At 43.0% G+C, this 23,693-nt stretch overlaps 1 protein-coding gene across 1 annotated transcript in view; it reads left to right on the top strand.

Annotated features, from left to right (window-relative positions):
- Nucleotides 1-23,693, top strand: part of FAT3 (FAT atypical cadherin 3) — a 347,711-nt gene that overhangs the window by 117,740 nt on the left and 206,278 nt on the right. Inside the window, exon 3 of the mRNA XM_021382213.1 lies at nt 1,741-2,055. Coding sequence (XP_021237888.1) covers nt 1,741-2,055 — 315 coding nt within the window. The remainder of the gene's footprint in view (nt 1-1,740; nt 2,056-23,693) is intronic.

Raw genomic sequence — 23,693 nt, 5'->3', positions numbered from 1 at the left:
GGTTAATCTGCTAAGACCTTCCTTGCTCTCACTGGGGGAAAACCCCACTCATTTCAATTTGTATTTAAAGATCTAAAATAATTCTTCTTGTCGTCTGAATAAATCAACATCTCGAGAAGCACCAGTGTTCATCCTTTTTTGCCTCATTTTTTTGCCCACTTGGATTTATTTATTTATTTCCACAAGATGTTGTTTATTACGGGCTCTTCTCATCCCTGAGATGTAATTTCTCTTCTGGACTTGTAGGCATTTTCATCACACTTTGCTACATATTTCACCCATGTTTCTACAGAAAGTCATTATGTAGCACAGCCGGCTACTGACAAGAATATTTAGAATACTCTGCCTTTATCCTACAATGCTATGTTGCTCACCTTTGTTGGGTGAATAATATATCTCTGACCTGATGTTTTGGAAAAAGACCTAAGCCCATATGTGGCTCAAACTGGCACTGTTCCTTCTTCCTTTCTCTCTGTATGGTTGATAAAGCTGTAGGAAAATACCTGTCAATTCAAACTAGTGTTAAAAACTCAGTGAAAAAATCCCAAAGTTGAAAAAAATACATGAAAAAAAGAAGTGTGTCCTAGAAGATGAACACAAGTACACCAGATATCTCAGTAACCCTTCAGTGGCCCTGTGTTGGCCTCTGTCCAGCAGATTTGAGTGGGGACATCAGGAGCTGCAGCCTGACTCCCAGGAGCTGGCAGCATCCCTTCTGCCCAGGGATTTTCTGTCTTGTGATGGGAGTGGTGCTCCCTGAGGATGAAAGTTACCTCCTCTGCCTCTTGCTGCTGCTCCTCATAAAAGCGATGCTTCAGTTCACTAGTAACTTGGACCATAGGATGAGTTCTCCTGTAAAACGTCCAGGGAAGTTTTCACCAGGGCTGTTTAGATCATTAGGTGTCCAAAGCTCTATCAGGCCACCAAATCCATTCCATCCCCTGATGGCTCGTGAGCACAGGGCAGGCATTTTCATGGCTGCTCTTCAAGAAACGTAATAGACTTTCCAGTTTGCTTTTAAACTAAAGGTCATGGCTGCGTCCAGGGTCATAAATGGAATAATTACTAATTTCTAAAAAGCCAAATTTGATGCATAATTTGTTGGACAGCAGCTGAGTAATAATAAATTACCACTGAACTGCAGGTAGCGCATGAAGAGAGGTTCCCGGCATCCTGCATCCTGCCCTGCTGAGCCTGCCTGGAGCCTTCTCAGCTGGGTGCTGCTGTGAGCTGGGAGCTCTGAAGGATCATCTGGGCCTGTTACAGCGTCCCTAAAGCCTCCCTAAGACTTCATAGCACATTGCATGGCAGTGTGATTCTTAAAAAAAGAAAAAAAAGGCAAAAAAGACACCTTCATTGCTAGCACTGATCGTAGAGCTCCGGTTTTCTCCATATTCCTTTGTGCAATTCGTAGCCAGTGGTGATCTCCTTCCCTACCAAGGTTTGTACAAGGTTGCATCACCAGCAGAAAATGATGGCATTGCTCCTGTTACTCAGCTACAGCCCCAGCATAGAACTGGTTATGACATTAGGACACTTACGGGCCAAGATGTTCAGCAGGTTTCAGGAAGCAATGGCTGAGATCAACTTCCATGTTTTCTTTATGTGCACATATTTAGTTTTGTAAGGTTGAAGCATTTAATAAACCTGCATACGGTTCTATCGTATAGCCCAATCAAAATAGATGTGGTTTTTCATTGATCCTATTGCTGAGATCCATTGCTTGCTGTTTTTCTGCAGGAGTTATCTACACAGCAGATGTCCTTGACCGGGAGACAACCAGGTCCTACTGGCTGACAGTGTATGCGACTGACCACGGGGTCGTCCCGCTCTACGCTACCATCGAAGTCTACATCGAGGTGGAGGATGTGAATGACAATGCCCCGCTCACCTCTGAACCCATCTATTACCCATCCGTCATGGAAAACTCCCCGAAGGATGTATCTGTCATTCAGATCCAAGCCCAGGACCCTGACTCCAGCACTAATGAAAAACTGGCTTACCGGATTACGAGTGGAAATCCCCAGAATTTCTTCGTAATCAATCCCAAAACAGGTAACAAAATCCTACTGCCTTATGGCGGTCAGAAAATGCTATTTAGTTCTTTATGGGCTTGCTCCCCTTCAGGATCTGTTGGCGTTGCATTGCTTTCCTAAGTTGTGTTTTCTTGTTAGTTATGTGCCTAAAGCATCCTCCTGTGCACTTCTAAATGAGCACGCGGCAGCTGATGCGGCGCAGACGTGCTGCTGCAATGATCGCTCTTCTGTAGGTCACTGAATAGCTGCTGGCTGTGGCCTCTTTTCTGTGTCTGTAGGGATGAGACTTTGCTGAGCAGTGCTGGGAGGCAGATTCAAGCTGTTGAAGTTCGTGAAGCAGAGCCTCGTGCTTTGTAACTCGGTGTGGCTCTGCTGGAGTGAGTGGCACGACACTTGGCAAGCGCCTGTAATTAGGCTGTGTGTAACGGTAGCTGGGTGCAATTGAAGAGGTTGTTTCATATGAAAAGACAATTCAGATGATCTAAAAATCCTTTCAGCCTTTAAAAAAAATCTGTGGAGCTGTGGTTGGCTGTCCCAGCCCCACTGTGCTGGAGCAACCCTGGGCATCATAGTGCTCTCGGTGCCACCCTTGAGCTGTGCAGGTGAGGGCGTTGCCCCACGAGTCGTCACCCAACGTCAGGGGTGCTCCATTGGGTTTCTGCCTGAGTTTGGTCACAAGCAGTCCTCATTCCAGCACTTACCATCTGCCATTGCTCGTGGACCGTACAGGGAAACTGTCTGACCCAACAGTGTGGGCTGGAGCTGAAGAGTCAAGCGGCTGTTTCCCAGAAGTAGGCTGATCTGTGTCAAAGTAGCTCAGAGGATCCACGCAGTTCTCATGCTCCTGGTTTTGTTCTGACTTTTTTTTTTCAAGTTAATATATACCTGCTGCAAATTTCTAAGCAGCTAGAGAAACAAAAGAAATACACCTGAGAGGGGGTATTTTTTCTGTGGTGTAAGAAAATGATATTCACTAAATAACTTCTCACCATTTGGCTGGGCAAGTCTAATGCTATGCGTAGCATAAGAAGGGATCGGGATCATTCAGGCACAAGCCCAGGTGAAGAAATCATAGAACATGTGTGTTCACTTTGTTCAATCTGCTGAGCCCTAAGGCACATATCTCACTCATTTTCAACACTTGAAGTGGCCGAAGATGGCTCTTCCATCTGCATCCCTTCCCTTCCTCCCCCGGCCCCAGAAATCCCATATGGGCAAAATAGCAGAATTAGGGCTCTGCCATGTTTAATGCATGCACATCCCTGCCATTGGCTCCTACTGCAGAGCATCCTGCTCAGCACAACTCCACTTGTCCACACAGCACTGGGTTTCAGTGCACCACCCAGAGGTGGGTGCTCGATGCTGGCTGCTTCCAGCAGCACAGGGTGTGAGGTGGCTCCTTCCCATGCTGGAGCAGATCATGCCAGACCAAAAGCATCATCCTCTTGAATTGCAGTTGATCCTGAGGATGGTTCATCTTCATTTTGTGCTGAGAAAATTGCTTTCTGAGAACTAAAAGGCATCAGCATGGTTAACGTTTTACCGTTTTGGCAACCCCTGTGGTCCCCCATTGCATTAGGTGAGGCTCCCAGCCAGTGCCTTTCTGCATGTGGGGATAAATCATCCCCTTCCATCCAGCCCACTTGGTGCCAAACACAGAGCAGTGTGAGCTGCCAAGGCTGCCCCTTCTCTTGTTTGTTTTCCCTTTTATCAGGTTGATGGAGTGTGTGCACTCTGAAGCCCCTAGTCCCAAAAAAAAAAAAGAGTTCTGTCGCTTGAACAGAAGGATTTCGTCTTCCCTTGTGAAGTATTGAACCACGGCGAGTTCTGCCCTCCCCGTGCTCAGCTCAGAGCTTTCCTCCCAACAGGAGGCTGGTGTCCCAGGAGCAAAAGCCTGATGGGTCTGCCTAGAAAACATCCCCAAAATCTCTGGCCAGGCCTTCTCTGCAGGGAATTACCTTTGCAAACACAGTGATTTAGGCTCTGGTCTTTTATACCAGTGACTTTGCACATGCAAAAGAGATTTGTAGCGTGCCGGCTCAGCATGCTTGCTGGGACTCAGTGATGCTATAACTCATGGAGCACTTTGCACAGCAGCCGTAAATGTGGCAACGTGCTGTATAATCAAGATTTAAAGGTTTAATGTGAACCCAAATATGTGATGATGGAAGTGAGTGTGGCTTGAGTGAGAGCAGTCATTTGTGAGAAGGGATCTTTTATTTTCTTTGTTGGTTTGAGAGTTTTAACAGGGCCAGCAAATTGACACCATTCTGCTGTGACTCACTGGGTGTCAAAAGGCAGCATGGAGGCCCCGTTACACACTTTTTATGTCCTTTTCTGGGATGCAGGAGAAGTTGGCTTCAACTGGAGACAGGAAGTTCTGAAGCATGTGGGTGCTTTTATGGCACTCAGATATTTCTGCAGCACCCAACTGATGGGGCTCAGCTGATGTGCTCAGGGTAAATCTCTCACTGGATTTACCACTGTGAATGACTATCATCTGAGCTCAAGACAGTTCTGGAGCTCTTTTTCAGTAGCTGTATAGCTCATTCAAGTCGTGGAAATTTCTTGAGGCACAAGTACTACTGCAGCATGTTGCCATTCCGGTAAAGCATTGAACAGGTGTACAGGGAGTCCAGGATTTATTCCTGTTTCTGATACAGAACTGTAAATGCAGCCAAGCCATGCAAGTTTTTTGTGTCCTAATTCATTATGTGAATAGTGGAGACAATGGTACTCCTTGTATGCTTTGTCTGTAGGTACAAGAAACCTTTTAGAAGAAAACCTGTAACTTTCAACATTATTGCATCCAGTTCTGGGGCCCCCAGCACAAGAAGGACATGGAGCTGTTGGAGCAGATCCAGAGCAGGGCCACAAAGATGATCAGGGGGCTGGAGCACCTCCCCTATGGGAACAGGCTGAGGGAGTTGGGGCCCTTCAGCCTGGAGAAGAGAAGGCTCCAAGGAGATCTTATAGCAGCCTTCCAGTACCTGAAGGGGGCCTACAGGAAAGCTGGGGAGGGACTTTTTGTAAGGGCATGGAGTGACAGGATGAGGGGAAATGGTTTTAAACTGGAAGAGGGTAGATTTAGACTAGATATTAGGAAGAAATTCTTTACTGTGAGTGTGGTGAGGCCCTGGAACAGGAGACGAGGCTGTGGATGCCCCCTCCCTGGAGGCATTCAAGGCCATGCTGGATGGGGCTGTGAGCAACCAGGTGTAGAGGGAGGTGTCCCTGCCTATAGCAGGGGGTTTGGAACTAGATGATCTTAAAGGTCCCTTCCAACCCAAACCATTCTGTGATTCTATGATTATAGACTGGCCCAACTCTGGATGGATACTTTAAGTATGTCAGACTGCAAGTAAACACCATGCATTTGAACCTGCTTGGAAAATCCTAGAATAACAGAATATCCTGTATTGGAAGGGATCCACAAGGGTCATCGAGTCCTGGCTCCACATCAAAAAGCATTGTCTAATTGCTCCGTGAACTCCTGCAGCTCGGGGCCATGCCCACTGCCCTCTGGTGCAGAACCTTTCCATAGCCCCCACCTGACCATCCCCTGACAGCTCCATGCTGTTACCTTGGGAACAGAGAGCAGAGCTCAGCGCTGCCCCTCCGCTCCCTGTGAGGAGCTGCAGCCACCATGAGGCCTCCCCTCAGCCTGCTCTGCTTCGGTTGAACAAACCAGGGGACCTCAGCCACTCCTTATATATCTTTTCCCCTCTAGACACTTTGCATCCCTCCTTTGAACTCTCTCTAATAGCTTTTTGTGCTTCCTATATTTCGGTGCCCAAACTTGGCACCCTGTGCTCGAAGTGAGGCTGCTCCGCATAGAGCAGAGAGGAGGAGTTGCTCCCCCAGGAGCCAAGGTCTGCCAGAGAGCTGTGAAAGCAAGACCAGCACGCTACCAGCACCCCACCTCTGCTGTGGGTGCAGATGGGCCTCTGGGGTCCTACTGGAGCATGTGTGGGGTTTATAGGGGTTGTTTAAGGTCTGAGCCACCTGTGTGTGCAGGAGGAGGATGGGGTTGCATGCAGCCCTCCCGTGTGCAGCTCACTGGTGTCATCTCACAGGAAGGTCTTTGTTTTCTCACCTCAGTTTTTTTCTCCTAGCACATGGCCAAGCATCGTTCTGTGCCTCAGAGCGCACTTTTATCTTGTGAGCTGATATTCATAGGTACAAGCACTAAGTGAATAATGTCACACATGAGTACGTGTGAAACCATAAATCACCCACGCTCGAGAACAAGGGAGCCTTGTTCTGCAGCCTGGTGGAGCCTATTTCTACAGCTTAGCGTCCAATTCAGCAAATCAGGGTTTTTCTTCAGTTTTACTGGGCAAGGGGTATTGCGATACACATTTTTGTGAGGGGGTGGTTAACAGGTTTTTCAAATAGCTGAGAATGACTCTCTTGGTTACATTACTGCAGGGAAAGGCATAGTGATTCCTGTGCCTTTGTTTCTCAGTGACATCGTGCACCCAGCAGCGATGGAAGTGTTCCCACCGTCTGGCACACTGCCTGTCTGTCATCAGGGTCAACCTAACACCTGGTGGGGTTCATGTGGAGCCTGGGCTTCCCCCTCTTACCTTAACTTTTGTGCAGGGGAGGACTTGGTCTCACCAGGGCATGAGCTCCCTGTGTTTAGCTTCTGTGGTTGGAGGAGCAGCCCTGGTGGGGGCTGGGATATGGGGCTGCGGCCAGGGACCGGGCAGGCAGAGGGACCGAGCCCATGGGATGCCATGGCAGCTCCCAGCCTGGTGAGTTATTTCGTGGTGAGTAGCTTGTGGAAGAAGGTAAATAAAACGTGTGATGGAGTTATACAAAAAATGATTGATTAGAGCCATAAATTATTCTTTTATTTCACATATATGGGTGTTAATTTCACAGCACAGCACAGTGGTAATTTACTGCATTGATTTATTAGTTTCTGTGCTCTGAAGAAAATAATGAATTTTAATTCAAAGCACTACATTATTTTTTTTTAGTGTTCCGCATATATTGGACAAACCCAATAAGATTCTCTTCAGTCTTGTGTTGATTAGATTAAAGATATTTTAACTAACACTCCAGCAGACCAAACTTAGCTCTCACGCACAGCGATTCTGTTGATGTTAATGAGTTTACTCTACATTCATACTGGTGTGTCTGAGAATGTTGTTTACACCTTGCTTTGGCTCTTGCTGGCCATGTTTTAACAAAGACAGACCCCTGGCATTCCCCAAACAGTATTTGCTGAGGCTTTAAAGCATGTTGCACTAGTGGGGTTAGAAATTGTGTGTGAAGGTCAACATATCATTTCAGAGCAGCAATTCTCAGCTTCTGGAAGTTGTCTCTGAACTGTCACATGCTGCGTCAAGATTTGGCAGAGACGGGATGTTTTTGGACTGAAGTAGTATTAATATTTATATAACCTAATTCAGGAGTAGTGAGTGTCAGGTTTTAATTGCTATGAATTAAGGAAGATACCTCTTTGAAGGCCTTTCTTTCTTCTGCACTTACTGAGACAGCGTAGGATCCTGCTGGGACTGAATGCCCCATTTGCCGTGCCGTATAAAACCTGCATTTCACCCTCCTGCCATAGCTCCCAATTTTTACAGATACTTCTGTCTTCTATATTCAAGAGAACACTCCTGGAACTCTGTGATAAATGCTTGTTCTCCAAGGCCCAAGTTTTTCTATGTTGTTGCTTTTTTTCCAGCAGAGGAAGAAAAAATCTTAAATATTCCAGATTTTTTTTAAGTTCTGCTGGGATTTTGAGGTTGGTAACATTTCAGAGGGACACATCTTGCTCTGGGAAGCACATTTCAGTCATCTTAATAATCCAATTATTGACATTCATGCTGTACTTTGAGTTAAGCAAAGGACCATATGGATGATGAATGGAAGCAGAAGCAACTTAGTCTCTGCTACTTGCAGACTTTGAGTTCTTTTAGTTTTAAACTCAAGCTGCCTTCAGTCAGTGGAAAGACAAATATTTGTTGGTTCCATAAAGCAAGGGGTGTTTAAAACTTCCTATTGCTATTAAACTTTTTTTAAAAATCCCATGAAATTAGACCTGAAGGCATCTTGTAAATGAAGGGCAGTAGTTTTTGGTTTGGTTGGTTGTGCTTTTGTGTGTGGGGGGGGTGTTTTGTTTTGGTTTTGTTTGGTTGGTTTTTTAAACTGTATTCTAAGCTGCCATCTCCCTCCAGGACATGTTAGGGGCTACAGTGATCAAACTGGGATCTCAACTCCCTCCCTGCTGGAAGCTCCTTCTGCAGTGAGCCTGGCGGTATCTCCCACACAGGGTTGGTGTAGTGCCATGTTCAGCAGCTCCATGTGCTGTGCGACAGCTGTGCAGATTGTGTCGTCCTCATTGCCATTCACAGGATCACAGAATCACAGAACTGAAGACAGGCTTGGCTTGGAAGGGACCTTAAAGATCATCTAGTTCCAACCGCCTTGCCATGGACAGGGATGTCACACACTAGACCTGATCAGGTGTTCCCAGGCCCTCTCCAACTCAGCGACCTGTGCAAGATCATGTAAAACTTTGTGATGGAAGCAACCACTGATTGTAGATCTCTTAAATTAATAATGAATTTGAAGACTTTAATCTCCTTTCTGTTACAGAATCATAGAATCCTTAGAGTTGGAAGAGACCTTTAAAGGTCATCTAGTTTGACTCCCCTGCATTGAACAAGGACACCTACAGCTAGATCAGGTTGCCCAGGGCCTTATCCAGCCTCACCTTGAAAGTCACAGGGGATGGGGCATCCACTACATCTCTGGGCAACCTGTTCCAGTGCCTCACCAGCCTCACTATAAAAGACTTTCCTTATATCTAACCTAAATCTACCCTGTTCAAGCTTGAAATCATTTCCCCTTGTCCTGTCACCACAGAGTCTAGTAAAGAGTCTGTCCCCTTCTTTTCTGTAGCTCCCCTTTAGATGCTGAAAGTCCACTCTCAGGTCACCTTGCAGCCTTCTCTCTTCCAGGCTGAACAGACCCAGCTCTTTCAGCTTGTCCTCGTAGAGAGGTTCCATCCCTTGGATCATTTTTGTGGCCTCCTCTGGGCCATGTCTCTCCTGTACTGAGGACTCCACATCTGGATGCAGTACTCCAGGTGAGGCCGCACCATCTCAGGGTAGAGGGGCAGGATCACCTCCCTCACCCTGCTGGCTGCACTTCTTTATATGCAGCCCACAATAGAGTTGGCTTTCATTTTATTTTATTTTATATCCGGCTCTGTACAAATACTGAGTTCTCTAACAGTTGCACAGTCCAGCCCAATATATCATAACTGATCTGTAACTATCCATAACTAACACAGAATGTTAAAATGTAATTCCCTTAGCGCGTTTGCTAGCTTCCATTTTCTGTAATTTATGTTATATCAACACATACTAAACGATCTACTCTCTTTTCTTTTACCTCTCAATATTATTTAAAGTATAACTCTTAATGACTTCTTTATTATATGCTAACTATTGAAAATTGAGCTTCTGAGTATTTTAAAAGCTTTAATTTCTACTTTGGGATGGCTCGTTCTTTACTTGACACCATATTTCCGGTGGTTTGAGCTTGGGGTTAGCAGCTCGCAAATCAAAGGACCAGAGATGTTGCAGTTATGTATTAGTCAGTGGGACCTAGCAACCTACCAGGTGCTGTACAACATATTTGACAAAATGGTTGCCTCAAGGAACTTGTCATAACAACAATAGTAATAGTAATAATAATAATAATTAGTAAAAAAAAAATAACAGGGAGGAAAGGATGTAAATCATCAAGTCCATCTGTTTGCCAGTGCATATTTACTCCCCGGAGCACATTCTCAATTAACTCCTGAGCTGCAGCTCAGCAGTGACACAGACTCTTCTTTTGATTTTGAATGAGTCATGTAAACTCACTGTTTTTCTTTCTTTTCTTTTTTTTTTTTCCAAGCGGAAATATTTTCTGACCTCATGCAATTGTTCTGAAAATTTGTCCACCATATGAAGTTTGCAGATCAAACAGGCTCTGAAAATGCAAGGTATTGATTTTTCAGGCATGTCAGCATTCATAGACATCCATGCGCAGTCATGTATTCATAGGTAAATAAAAAGAAAGAGCAACATAGAATCATAGAATCATTGAATCATTGAATCATAGAATGCCTTGGATTGGAAGGGACCTCAAGGATCATCAACCTCCAACCCCCCTGCCACAGGCAGTGCCGCCAACCTCCACATCTGATACTAGACCAGGCTGCCCAGGGCCCCATCCAACCTGGCCTTGAACACCTCCAGGGACGGGACATCCATAACCTCTCTGGGCAGCCTGTTCCAGCACCTCACCAGTCTCACAGTAAAGAAGAACATCACTAAAATCATAGGTTGAAGAGGAATAGAAAACTCCTTTAGATTAAGTACTATCATCTAGTACCAGACCACTGGTTCCATAAAAAAAAATGAGAAAGCTTGGGCTCTGCTCGCCCATCTCTTCCTTCTTCCATGGCTGTGATTTCCTCCACACTCTGTGTGTATTATCTGTGGAGGGGATAAAGGTGTGAACTGTGTCACCTCAGTTGAGGCTACAGTAATGCTGTTATTAATAAAATAATAAATCCAGCTTTATCACCTCTGCTGAATAGACCTGATTTCTGCTAGCAGTGGGTTTTGATTCCTGAAGCGCTGAATAGAGTTGGGCTTGCTGGATGGCTCTGATATCAAGTGCCTCTTTTAAAACTGCATTAGCAGATACAATACTGCTCATAAATGCCATTTTTTTAATAATCAGAAGATTCAAACGAGGCATATAGAGATTTTAACCTTTCTTTAGATCTCCATGATGACCTTTTTTCCCTCTTTCACAATAAGAAGCTTTGTGACAATTCCCATTGACTTGACTGGTCTATTGTGTCCTCACTTACTCAATAAACATTTTTTAACCTGAACTCCCTATTTGATTCAGTAGAGACTTATAAGTAGGAAGGGCAGCAGTGTGGCATAAGCCCGTGAGTCTGTGTTTGCTCACGGAAAAGGTTACTGCCTGATAGGAGAGCAAAGCAGGGAAGTACAGATCTTGGGTTAATGCCATGCCAGTGGGGAATGATCTCCCCACAGATGTTAGGAACCTTAGTCCATCACCAGTTGCAGTCCCATGCTGAACTGCTTCAACATTTCCCTGCTGAAAAATAAGTCCCTCCTGCCCAGCCTCAATACATATTCTGAAACAGCAGGAATTTTTGCTATTAATCCCATAAATCGATCATGTTGTATGTTACAACTATTGTGTTATTTTCAAAAACATCAGGAAAGCAGACTTCTATCATATTCACAGCTCTGGCTGACTGTCACCTTCTGTCTGTCAGTCTGATTCTGTGTTCGTGCATTTCCAGAAGCCTTGTCCAGTCAGAACTGGTCAAGAAACCATCTGTCTTTTTCATAGGTTGTTCCGTTCCTTCACTAATTTGTAATGAGGACCGTTGCATTCACTTCCAGGTAGACAAATACTCTTGATAAAATTATTATCAATGACAAGCATAACTGAGATTATTGGCTAAAACTATGTACCATAAATATTGAGTCACGACCCTGTTAAACACATGCACAAGTCTATGGATACTTGTCATATCCCGGCACGCATTATTACGATAATAGCAGTGAATGCCCTTACGTTACAGTAATTGCTTGTGGCCCAAGCCTGAACTCAGGCAAGGGAAATTAGGTTTGCGAGTTATGGATGCTGAGACGTGGAGCCTGTGAGTATGGTGCTCATGCAGAACCCTGTGGGTGTGCCAGGAGCTTCCAGGGAGGAAAGTAAAGCTGTGATGTTAGGCCAGGTGAGGTGAAGGCTTGGGGTAGGGGGATAATGACTTTTGGTTTCTTTTGATCTGCTACTGCTCTTTAATCAGTCAAGTAACTCGCATTTTGCTGTTGCTCAGCAGTCAGAGGTACTGATTGTGCCGGTGATTTTGGACAAAGTAGACAAATTCTAGGATCAGAACAGACACCACTGGCAGTCTTATCAGAGCAGATAATGATAGGATCAGCATTTTTATCTTTTCCTTAGTTACTGCGAGTATGCTCATATTGTCATCTTAGGTCAGGCACTTTTCCTAGCTTGAATGATGTATCTTCACCATATTGTATGAGTATTTTCTCGCATCTCTTTGTGGTCTGGAAGTTAGAAGCAAAGCCTGGAGCCAGTATTTGCTCCCAGGGTAACAGCCGTCTTCAGTACTTAAAAACAGGGATGGAGACATTTCCTGTCAGAAAAAATGGAACTGACCTATGCTGTATGTGAATATTTAAAAAAAAATAGTTCAGAAATGGGAATAAGAAGAGGGAGCAATGGTAAAGACAGGTGTGTTTGTATAAGCCATTATGATGTCAGTAATTGCAAACTGTTAATTTTCCCTTGTCTTCCATCACATAGGAGGTTGCGTCAGCACCTAATAAACTTGCAAAGCTTCATCACCTTGCAATACAGCTGAACTGGTCTGATCACAGCTAAGGTTAATAGCAGATTAATGTTATTTTTCCTCTTCTCTCTCTGACTCTCTGTCTCCATTAGAATTACACTGTTATAACCAAGGATAATTATCTCCTGTGAAATTATTCTCCCATCACTTTCCCCCTTCTCTCTGTGCTAATGAGAGTGGCTTTCTCTCACTGGTAAGATTGACACAACTTCTTTGAAGTTAGTAACGCTGTTGCCAGTTCTTGCCAGTTAAGTATGTGACCTTATCAGTATAATTGTACAGATCGCATCGCCATATGTCTAGATGCACTGAGCTTAATTTAACAGAAGACATATATGTATAAAAATAAAGCAGTATCTGGGGGTTAAATATTGGAAGACCCCCCTAATCACAGCTTTCATCTTATACAAAACTTTCTGCAGAAATCTTAGAGCTCCCACTTAAATTTAAAAAGTTTCCCTGTAAGGGACTCTGGTCTTGTAACGATATTTTCACATTCATCGTCCCGTGGCTTCTACAATATCTGTACTTACTCGCCTGTTGTACTTGCATGCTGCCTCTTCTCTTGGTAGCAGAGTCCTTCATGCCATGCAGTGAGACAGAGCAGCACTGTTGCTCCTTTTGCGCAAACAAGAAACTGAGGAAAAGAGAGCTACTGATAAGCTATGCTAATAGTGAAGATATAGTCTTAATTTACCTTCAAGCCACTGGCCACGTATAACTTAAAGCCTTTCTGGTGAGGGCCCAGGCTGCCTCACTGAACCTTCAGTGCTGACCCTACACCTCCTCCCTCTCAGGATCCCTACATGTGCACAGAAGTTCCCTGGGCGGGCATGTAGGAGCACCTGTTTCCTACCCTCTTTCCAATTACTCCACCATTTCCCATCCCTGCCCTTCAGCTCCTCCTCTCTTGCCCAAAGGCAAGCCTGGGATGCCCAAGGGCAAAGAAGGATTCCTGTTTGTCCATGTGCAGGACCCGGATGGCTCTAATGAGGCCTCCAAGGCATGTAGAGACAGAGCTGACTCATGTCCCTTGGGAGGGTGAAGTGAAGCCCATCACCATCAGCCTAATGCTTGCACAGCAGCTTGTCAGCTTGTCTGATGTTGTGGGGCGATGAGGCAAAACCGGAGCTCTCACATCCCAGGCTGCCCCCACACGATCATACTCTTTGTTTCTCACCAGTACGTTTCTTTGTATTGTCTTTGCAAGAACATTTTTACTCATTGCATCCTGTGAATGAGTCAGTGTCATTGTCTGCTATGCGTTTGTTGCCATATAAGAGAAATTTCATGTTTTTGTCAGATCATTTACATGCAAGGAATCTGTGCTACAGTGATCTATTTGTATGGCCATCAACAAGTAGCTTTTCAGATCTTTAAGAGATTTATTTGGTTTTAAAACTGCGTATTTCCCAAACTTCAACTTAATAACAGCGTATGAACATCAGTGCACGTTCACTTTTTTCTTAATGTAGCCACAATACCCAAAAGATAAATGTAAGTCTGCTCTGCAAGAGAATATTTTAGCTATAATTAATTTGCTTCCATTCACCATATGCTCATATTTTCTGACCTTCACTTGAATCACAGACACTGTGTAATAATAAAATGTGCAGTATTTGAAAAAAATAGTTTATTAGAGAAACACAGGTGCTTACGGTGCTAAAACTCTGTCTGAGTGATATGGTTTATACCACCCAAGAATTTGGCCATCTTATCCTTTAGCAGATATTATTATGAGAGAATATTGTCATTGCTCAGAAATGTTCAGTTTATTTATGTTAGTGAAGACAGAGAATTTTTTTAATCTCTGAAGAAACGTGTGCCCATGACTTTACATTATTCAGAGAGATCCTTTGGGAGAGACAACTGAGGAAGAAGTTTCTCATTTTCATTATTATTCTCTGAATTTGAGGCAGTTCTTGAGATGGAACCTGGGAACATATTACAAATGACACTGGGAATAATTGTTGCTAAATTTAATCTATTCAATATGTGTGAATTAGATTGATTAAACAGAGAGAATAAACACACAAAAGATTACCCAAAATAGGTGCAGGGATGGAAAAATGTTAGATAGTATTAGCGGCTTAGATGAACGTGATGCAGTAGATATTTTTCAAGTGAGTCTATAATTTCTTATGGGATTTATCTTTTTTTTTTTTCATTTTTCTTGTAATACTTAATGTAATCCAAACTGATTAAGGGAATGTTATATATTAAAGGAAAAAAAATAAAGCAGCCACATGACCAAAATTAACTGCAGAGTAGTTCTCAGGGACAAACTGCACCATTGACTGAGTGAGGTGCCCATGATCTGAACTGTTATGCTTGTAAGCCCCTTAGTTTGAGTTGATTTGATGAGGAGAGAGTCCTCCACTGAGTGACACACAGCCTGGCATCAAAGAGGAAATAGGCAGATTTAGATGTAGGCTTTCGTTCACCAGCTGGATACAGTGGTTCCATCACCCTCCCATGAGCTCAGCTCCCATCTGTCTAATTTGTTCTCCCCTCCCGCTACCTGGTGTTGGGGAGGGAGGATCTAAAAGGCATTTCCATCCAGTTATTTATGCTGGAGAGGAAGAAGCTTCCTCTCCACCTCCAAAACTTCTGTTTTCGCTTTTTGCACAGAATTGTTGTGCAGAATAGCTGGGATTTTACAAACACCCTGCAAGGCATCAACCTAACCTCTTTGACTTGCTGTTCTGTTAACAACAGAAACACAGCGCTGAGAATTTGCTAAAAGATTTAATGGGAAAACAGAGATGTCAGAGAAAGGAAAGTTTCTGTAGAGAGGCTGTTTTCTGCTTACCAGCAAACATAAGGCAAGAGATGAAAAGCTGAATAAGATACGTTTGATTGAAATGTCTGTATAAAGACATTCTCTCAAACAAAAAATGCTCCATATTGAAGAGTGATTCACAAAGAATTGGACTGTGTGTGTATTTGGCTTTCGTCATCATGAACTCTCACCTTTACCACTGAGAATGCTTTTGACTAAAAACAACAAAACAACAACAACAAAAAAACCCTATGCCTTCAAGATACCTTTATTTCTCTGTATAGAGTGCTGCATGGTAAAATGAGAGACTTCTTTTGATTTTTATTCTTCATTTAGTATTTAGAAATAATTCAGAACTAAGAAGAATTCTGTGAGGAAAAGCAAAACCTGTGCTGCCTCCTGGTAAGCTGAAAATATGACTTTTTAAAGTATTTATTTGCAGTTTTGTAGCACCTTCATAGTGGCAATCATGAGGCAGCACCCCACTGAGCTTGGCAGTGTAAATGGAGTAAAAGATGGTCGCTGCACCAAAAAACTTGCAGTCTAAAGAGAGCCTGAGACAACAGATGGGAAAAAGCAGATGGAGATGCCAGAAGAAAAGCCAAGGCAGTATTGATCATCCTTCAGGGAGTTGAGACCACATTGTGAAAAGAGACTCACAGAATCTTAGAATCAGTAAGGTTGGAAAGACCATTAAGATCACGCAGTCTAACTGTCAGCCCATCACCATCATATTGCTAAAACACTTCACCCAGTCCGACATCTACCCTCTTCTTGAACATCTCCACCGATAGTGATTCCACCACCTCGCTGGTGTGCCTGTGTGTGCCCACACCATTGTCCTAGGGCTGTGCATCTTGGCACTGGGCAGGGCAGGAAGGAGGTGGTAGAAGGGGTTCGCCCTAAATGGTCACAGGAATGGGAGAGGAAAGCAGTGGTGTCATGGTATGTGGCTGATGGATCCCATCAGAACTGGAAGCGCACGGCAGTTCAGCCACCCTCACACAGCACTGTCTCTGCACTAAAAAGGCTAATTATGTTTGCCAGGGTGCATGGCAGCCTCATGATGGGGTCTGCGAAGGCTTTGGCCTTCTGGGGAGCGGAGCGGCCCTGCGCTGCTGTCCCGGCCTGCACTGTGCCTTCAGCTCTTGGCTACAACCTGGCATTCAAGCGGTTTCCTCCTGAGTCTTGCTGTATGAATGGGCTTCAGGATGTGGTTGGCATTTTCATGTGTGCACTGGTGCAGTGGGTGCAGTTCTTGGCCTCCTCTCTTCTGTCTCATAGGTGTCGGCTCCTCAGCTCCTTGCCACCTCCAGCTGAGCTGGCAGTGGGTGCATCTGCATCTGCATCCACAGAGACATTCCCCTGCCCATCTCTCAGATGTCTTTCTACATAAAGCATATAATTCATTTATATGTATCTATATTTTTATGCCAAATTTTTGTCCAAGTTGCAAAGTATTTTTTTTCAGGCTTTTTTGGAAATGGAAGGATTTTTGAAGGTGTATTTTTTTCTTGAATTTTTCCTTTCATAGCATGTATATAATTTTAGAGTTTTTTCCTCCTCTCCTCTTTCTTTTTTATGAGAGAAGAAAGACAGCAGCAGTCTTAGAATAAAAGTGCTTAGTTGCAGATTCAGTAGACTGTGTACGAAGAGCCTCCTAGTAAGGCTGAGCTTTTCAAACAAAGTGCCCAGCTGTGCTCTTGAAAGGTGAAATTCCTTTATTTTCAGGAAAAAGCTGGCTAGTCCTCTCAACAGAGTTAAAAAATAAAATATCTAACATAGCATCTCAGTTCCTTCTTTCAAAACCATAGCTCAAGGGTATTTTTGTAGGGAAAATTTAGAGGAAGTCGTGTTGTCTATGGCCAGAGTGAGATTTAGGAAGGTGTCTGGGTACCCAACATCCCATTGCTGGTGTGTAACATCTGTGATAGCTGTAGCCATTTGTCCTGGAGTTATAATCCTAAATGTTCTTCCTCGTTGTGTAGGTGTTAGGACTCACTTTTAAATGAAGAAGTTAGAAGTCTGTCAGATTCAGAGATCCTCATCTCTTTTCAAGCATGCCTGCATCCTGTGTCAAGCCAAGCACTTGAAAGGATCACATCGCCAAGTTTCTCAGTTGCCTTTTTTAAAACCTAAAATCTTTACTGCCTTGCTAAGAAGCTGAAGAAATTCAGCCTGTTTAATTTGTCAAGAAAGCTTCAAGAGGTGATGCCTTCATAGTTTGTTGGTGTCTACACAGGGATGTAGTTTTCTTTCATCTCAAAGATAAAAGGCATAAAAGTCAGCGGAAGGTGAAGTTAGAGAAATTCAGACCAGAAAAAAATCATATTTTTCTGTCTCAGGATAATATTAGCAGTAAAGCTGCTGTTCTGAAGTTACAGTCCATAAAGCAGGGGCTGGGCAGTGAAAGTCCACAAATGCTGTTATGCAGGTGCTCAAAATAGATGGTCTTACCTGCTCTGAAAACCTATAAATGCATTACAAATGAAGTTTGAGCCCAAAATGTCCATTTCTGAGGAGTACAGGTCATGATGGCAAAGCTCAGTTTTGTACAGAAAGGTGGGAAGAAAGGCCATCTCTGTTCTGGGAACAGGTAATATATATATTCAAATATACATCTGTGTAGTCCAGTATTTTCCTGCTCTAGGCTTCTCTAAAATTCCATTTTTACCATGCAACTTTATAAATAAATCAGTGAAAGAAAAAAGTTATTTAACTCATTTTTTTATATATATTCCTACAGTGCTTCTAACAGTACAAAAATAAGAAATTGTTAACAACTTGCCTTGCATACAGAACATCCTTTTCTTGTATCAACACGGCTGAAACATTTGCAGACCACATTCTTTTTAAATCACTCTTTCACTGATAGCAGACTGTAATGGAGCTTTTCAGACTCTTCTTGTTAGAAATTTTTGGATTAAAAAGTTTCCTATCAGTTCCTGCACAGCAATAAGCACGTTCATTGAGGTGTGGTGTAAGAGTGACTTCTTCCATGTGTAAGGGCAAGTCATATTTTATCATCTTGCAGCCTTCCTGCAATTTAGTATGCTGAAAGAAATTAATTTGACTGTTTACAATATTTAATTTTCAATAATTATTCAAGCATATATAACTGCAGACGTTTACAGTATGTAGTAAACAGATGGATTAGCAATTGTGCATGTAATTAGAAATTACACTTAAAATACAAAAGTGCATTTGAATATTCAGTTGCTTTTAAAATGAAAAAAAGGTAGAAATGTAGCTCAGAGTGGCTTAGAAATGCTCTATAGGAACAAGAATCTGTGAAGTGCCCTTCATAAGTCAGTCCTTGCCATAAAATATTCACTGCATTGCAATTGCAAGTTGCATACACATTTTGTTTTTTAAAGATAAGACTGATGCGTTCCAACTCGGTGATAATTCTGGCACCAGCGTGATCTCAGGATGACTGTGGCTTTACTTTCCCACCATCCAAGCAGAAGCATCCCTCTTCATTGCTGCACCCACACCATCAGTTGGGCTGATGGTGCTGCCCCTGGCTCCCACTCACACCTCAGGGCTGCCTCTTCCAGGGGCTGCTCGAGTCCTGACATTTGAGAAATGATTTTGTTAAGACAAGATAAATCTTTCCCAGAAATAGTGGAACTGTCAGGATGTGAATGTACCGTAAATGAGTAACAGCCTGATCTTATTACTTCAGAGTTTATCCTTTTCCCACCTTGAATTTTGTTGCAATCTTTCATTCTGTCTGGTCAAGATTGATTTGTAAGATAGGTGGCACAGCAACCGTGGTAAAGTCATCAAAAATGCCAGCAAATTATTTTTAGAAGTGCCTTTTGAGAAGCCATTTTAGATGCCTTTTAAATAGCACTGCCCATGTGGGCTTATAATGAAGTCCCTGGCTTAGTTGCCTTGATGCGGTGCGCTGGCATTTCCACTGTTTTATATCTGACTCAATGCTGGTGTAAAAGAAGCTCAACTTCCTTTTCTCTACTAGTTTAATCTAAAAAAAAAAGAATAAAAAATAAAAATACCGATTTTTTGTTACATAGCTGCTTGTAAGGAAGTGACTAGAACCATGCTGCAACACCTACAAGCCATGAGTTTTTTCCTGCTCTCAGTGAAGTCAATGGGATTTCTGCCATTGCTGCAGATGGGTGTGGGACTGAACCCTTAGTGTTTGTCTGAGTGTGAAATGAGAAAATATATTTAGCTGGGCTCCTATGAGACTATTAGATACAAATTCTTGTCCAAGATAACTGTTGGAGCTGATTTCCATGGCCTTCCAGCATAATGACCATAAATTATGTCATGAGTGTGGAATATCCCTTACTGCCGTATCTGTCTCCTCACTTTAAGGGGATTGTAACAAAACATGGGAAAAAAATGCAAATATTTGAATTCTTTGCCCTCAAAAGTTGACTGTATTTAAAGGATTATTTTAGCTTCAGGAAAAAATTACTAAGTTGAGGATGATATTTCTGTTGCTATGGTTGTAATCCCATTATTTTTGTAATGTTATTGTACTACCATTTTTGATACTATGTTCCATTTATTTGTTTGCTGATAGAAGTGATTTTTCTTGAGACCTTCCAGCACAGTGCATGAAAGCCCCTCTGTTTTTCCTGCTTATAACATTGTCTGGTTTAGAGGTGAAAGCGGAGGTTTTGCAGTGAGATAGGATACTGAATGAACAGATTCATAGCCATAAGGTCACAGGGGTTATTAGATCACCTGCTCTGACCCCATACATAGTTCAAGTTGTGGAAAATCACCTAATTACTTCTGCACTGACATGTCTAACTGGTGTTTGACCAAAGCTTATATTCCAGGAAGTTACTGATTCAAAGGCTGCAAGACCTTTTTTTCCTGATGCTTATCTCCTTCATTCTTTGAAATGTCTGCTTTATTTTTCATTTGAATCTGTCTGCCTTTTCTTTCCAGCTGTTGGCTTTGGTTGTGCCTTTGTGTGCTGGAATAAAGAGCCCTTTACTCCCTGGTAATTTCTCCCTGTGCAGATACTTACGTGCATTAATGGAATTATTAATTAATTACGCACAGTATAGTTCTTTAATGCAGATAGGAAAGAAGAAGCACTGATTTAATTAGTGCCAGATTGTAATTGACTTCCATGTAGGAAAACAGGTGGTTCAGCCTCCAAAAAGCCAACAGCGACCTCCAAAGTCCTTCCTCTCCAAGTCTCAGCATTCAGAGTCGGGCTGAATGTAGAGCTCCAAAGGAGCTCCAAGGACCTTCCTGACATGAGCAGCAGCAGCTGCCATTGCAGCAAAGGAGATGTTCCAGGTTATCGTTCACAAAAATTATTGCTTGTGGCTCTGGCTTCCATGGCAAGCTGATAGCTGCTTAATTTCTTTTCAGCATAGATAGGAAGTGAATGCATATGGCTTAGCCATTTGTCATCTACTGTGTATATTGCTTCCCTCCCCAAGGGCAAATTGCTGAGTTATGTTTATGGTTAAAGGTGAAAGGTTTTTTGGCTGTTTTGTATGTGTGTTTTGTCTTTTGTTGGGTTTGTTTTTGTTTTTTTTTTTTTGCATCCCAATTAATGCTTCATTTACTGTCCAAAGCTGGACAAATTGGTACGACATCTAAACACATAGGAAGCATTTTGAGGGTAGAGAATTTAGACAGCTGGTAGTTTTATATGCTTCCCAGTGTGTATTTTATGAAATGTACAGCAGAAACTCATAGAAATTCCCATTGGTTTCCTCTTTATTGCGTCTGCTTTTGAGTTTGCACACATTGCAAGCTCAGCCAATGAGGTTCATCAGTCTCAGTCAACAAGTAGTGCAGAGGAGTAGTCTGGTCTGATCTGAGTACCTAGCCCTAGGGTCACACGTTGATCCCCCAAAACACCAACACTGCCATCCAGGTTACTGGTTGTTGCTTTCCCATCAGTTCATCAACTCTGTTGTTTGTCCAGAGTGATTCTGGCTTTGTTAACTGCAAGCAAAAAGTGGTTGTTGGCACAGAAAATGATGCAGCACATCAGTGTGAGTAGTGCTTTTGAGAAACAGAGCTTTGGGGGTAAGAGGTTTGCCGTAAGTGCTGACAGAAAGCTATGACCGGGTCACAAGTTTGAACTCGACTCCTCTGAGCTCCAGCTAGAAGTCTGAACCACAGGATGTCGTGTCACAGCGAGTTGCCAGTTATCTTGTTCTTGTATTAACAGTTCTTTGTTAATGTAAAGCGTGGTGTAATTAAGACCCAGATCTCTTCCTTTGCTCCGCCTTAAGGATCCTGCATGATCTGGAAATGTCTCTTGGGGCAGCTTCAAGGTTGGGACTTTGTCCCATGCAGCTGCACAGGGCTGACAGACATAGAGAGAAGGAAATTGTGACTCAGCCCCCAAGAAAAGTGCTGCAACTGATTAAGAGGATGAGACTATCTGAAGCATAAAAAACAAGTACATATCTGTTGTTTTCATTTGCCTTCTGTCTTAGGATAGACTGAACAGATTTTCCACCTTTAATTCCATGAATACAGGTTTGTTTTTTTTCTAGGGATTTTTTTCATTTTCTTTCTTGTAAATGGAAGCTGAGAGTCTCTTGTAATTACAAGAGTCTCAAGACCTGGAACTTCAGTTAAGATACTGAGCATCGGGAAAGGGTTGATAAATGCTTGACAGGGCGTGTACTGAGCACAGACTTCCAGGGAGTGAAGTATTCGGTGACCACTTGCGTGCCTGGCTCCTTGCAATGAAGCTGTGTTGAGCACAGCTTTATGACTGCAAGCCCTAGCAGTAATGATCCCCTTCTTCCTAGCTGTGGTCTTGTGTGAGTTATTTCATTACCGCCTGTAATGTGCTTTGAGACCTTGGATTGAAGAGCGGGGTGATTATTATGGTAGTTTAATAATATTGTTTAGAAGGATATAATATGCTGCGGCACTGGATTTCACTAAAATGAAATCTGCATTCAGTGTAAATGCTCTCCATCACCAAAGTCAACCTGCAAAGTCACACATGGCGTTCCTGCTGCTCTGTCTGCAGCTGCTCAAGGTGCAGCATGGTGACCTTCAGGCCCCAGCACTGCTGCAAGGCACAGCTTCACCCCAGTCACACACCTGCACTGGGATCTTAGTCTGCATTTAGGGCTCCCTGGTGCAGGGCAGGTGGTTTGCCTGTCATTTACAGAGTTGGGGGATTTCTTTCAAAGATTTCTGTGTGGCTTAATTCTTGGCGATGATCACCTATTAGAGCCAGCTCTATTCCCAGTGTCTGAGCCAAAATCAGTGCATGGTGCTATAGGTTTCAAGGCTGGAAGGAGCAGATGTGAGTAGATGTTTGGAGACGTGCAAATTTCAAAATATCCTGCAAGTGGAATGACCTTTTTCCATCCAGTTCTATGGTATTTTAAGTGTTGTGCAGCTTTCGAGACTATTGTGCTCTAGTGCCTTTTCTGTCTCTTGCTTTTGGATCAAAGGAAGATGTAAGGTCATTAGAAGATAACATTTGCTGCCTAAATTGGTGCTTTAAATACATATTACATATATATGCATATATACTAAGGTATATATTAAATTGCATTTGGCTATGTTTTATTCAGATTTTTGCATCATGCTTGAACATCACAGCATTTAAACGCCTTTCAAAAAATCATTAACCAATCCATTCAACATCTCCAGGAAAACAGAGGCTTATTCTGAATAATAAATAACATTAATATACTCTTCAAACTCCCTGCTGGATTAGAGCTTATATAAGCCAGTAACCTAACAAAACCTCTTCAGTTTCCTTCTGTAATGAAAGCACAGAGAGAAAGACCTCCATAGTGCAGATCTTCCATTACAGTTTTATTTAGAAGGGGATGAAAGGCTCTTTGACAATCCTGAAGAGCGAGCAGCGGTACCTTAATGTGGCCCTTTGGAGTCTTAGCACGAGCGTGGCAGAACATGTGGCTCCAGATCAGAAGACCAGAAAGGAGAGGGATGCTTCAGGGTGCGAATTTCCATGACTTTGCTTCTTCTGTCCTCCTGTTCCCTGTCACACAGCACTACTGGGTGCCACAGGACAGGTAGCATGCAAAGTCTTTAATCTTTCGTGCCCCAGCTCAGCAACATATTCAGTAAAGGCAGAGGAAAAAGAGGTGGGAAATTATACACACAGATATGTATTTTGGCATCCAGCCTGTTCTTATGTTTTGCTTCTCTTGGGTCTGGAACAATTAACTTTGGTCCACATCTGGGACGTCTGTAGGCTGTCATAGCATAAATGATGAAAATGGCAAAGCTGGTCTTTTCCACCAAATGAAGCATGTACATTTTTCTCATACTTGATCACAGAAAATGGGAAATGACAAGAAGCTTTCAGATTTGGCTTTTCACGTTGATTCCTGACTGCAAGTGTCATTCAATACACATAAATGCAGCTTAACGATAAATTCCAAAGGGAAAGGAGGAATTAGGGGGGATGAATCTG

The sequence above is a fragment of the Numida meleagris genome, chromosome 1, assembly GCF_002078875.1.
Source record: "Numida meleagris isolate 19003 breed g44 Domestic line chromosome 1, NumMel1.0, whole genome shotgun sequence".
In the NCBI taxonomy this organism is placed as follows: Eukaryota; Metazoa; Chordata; class Aves; order Galliformes; family Numididae; genus Numida; species Numida meleagris.
The sequence above is the reverse complement of the archived record's forward strand: the minus strand, read 5'-3'. Positions and strand labels throughout refer to the sequence as shown.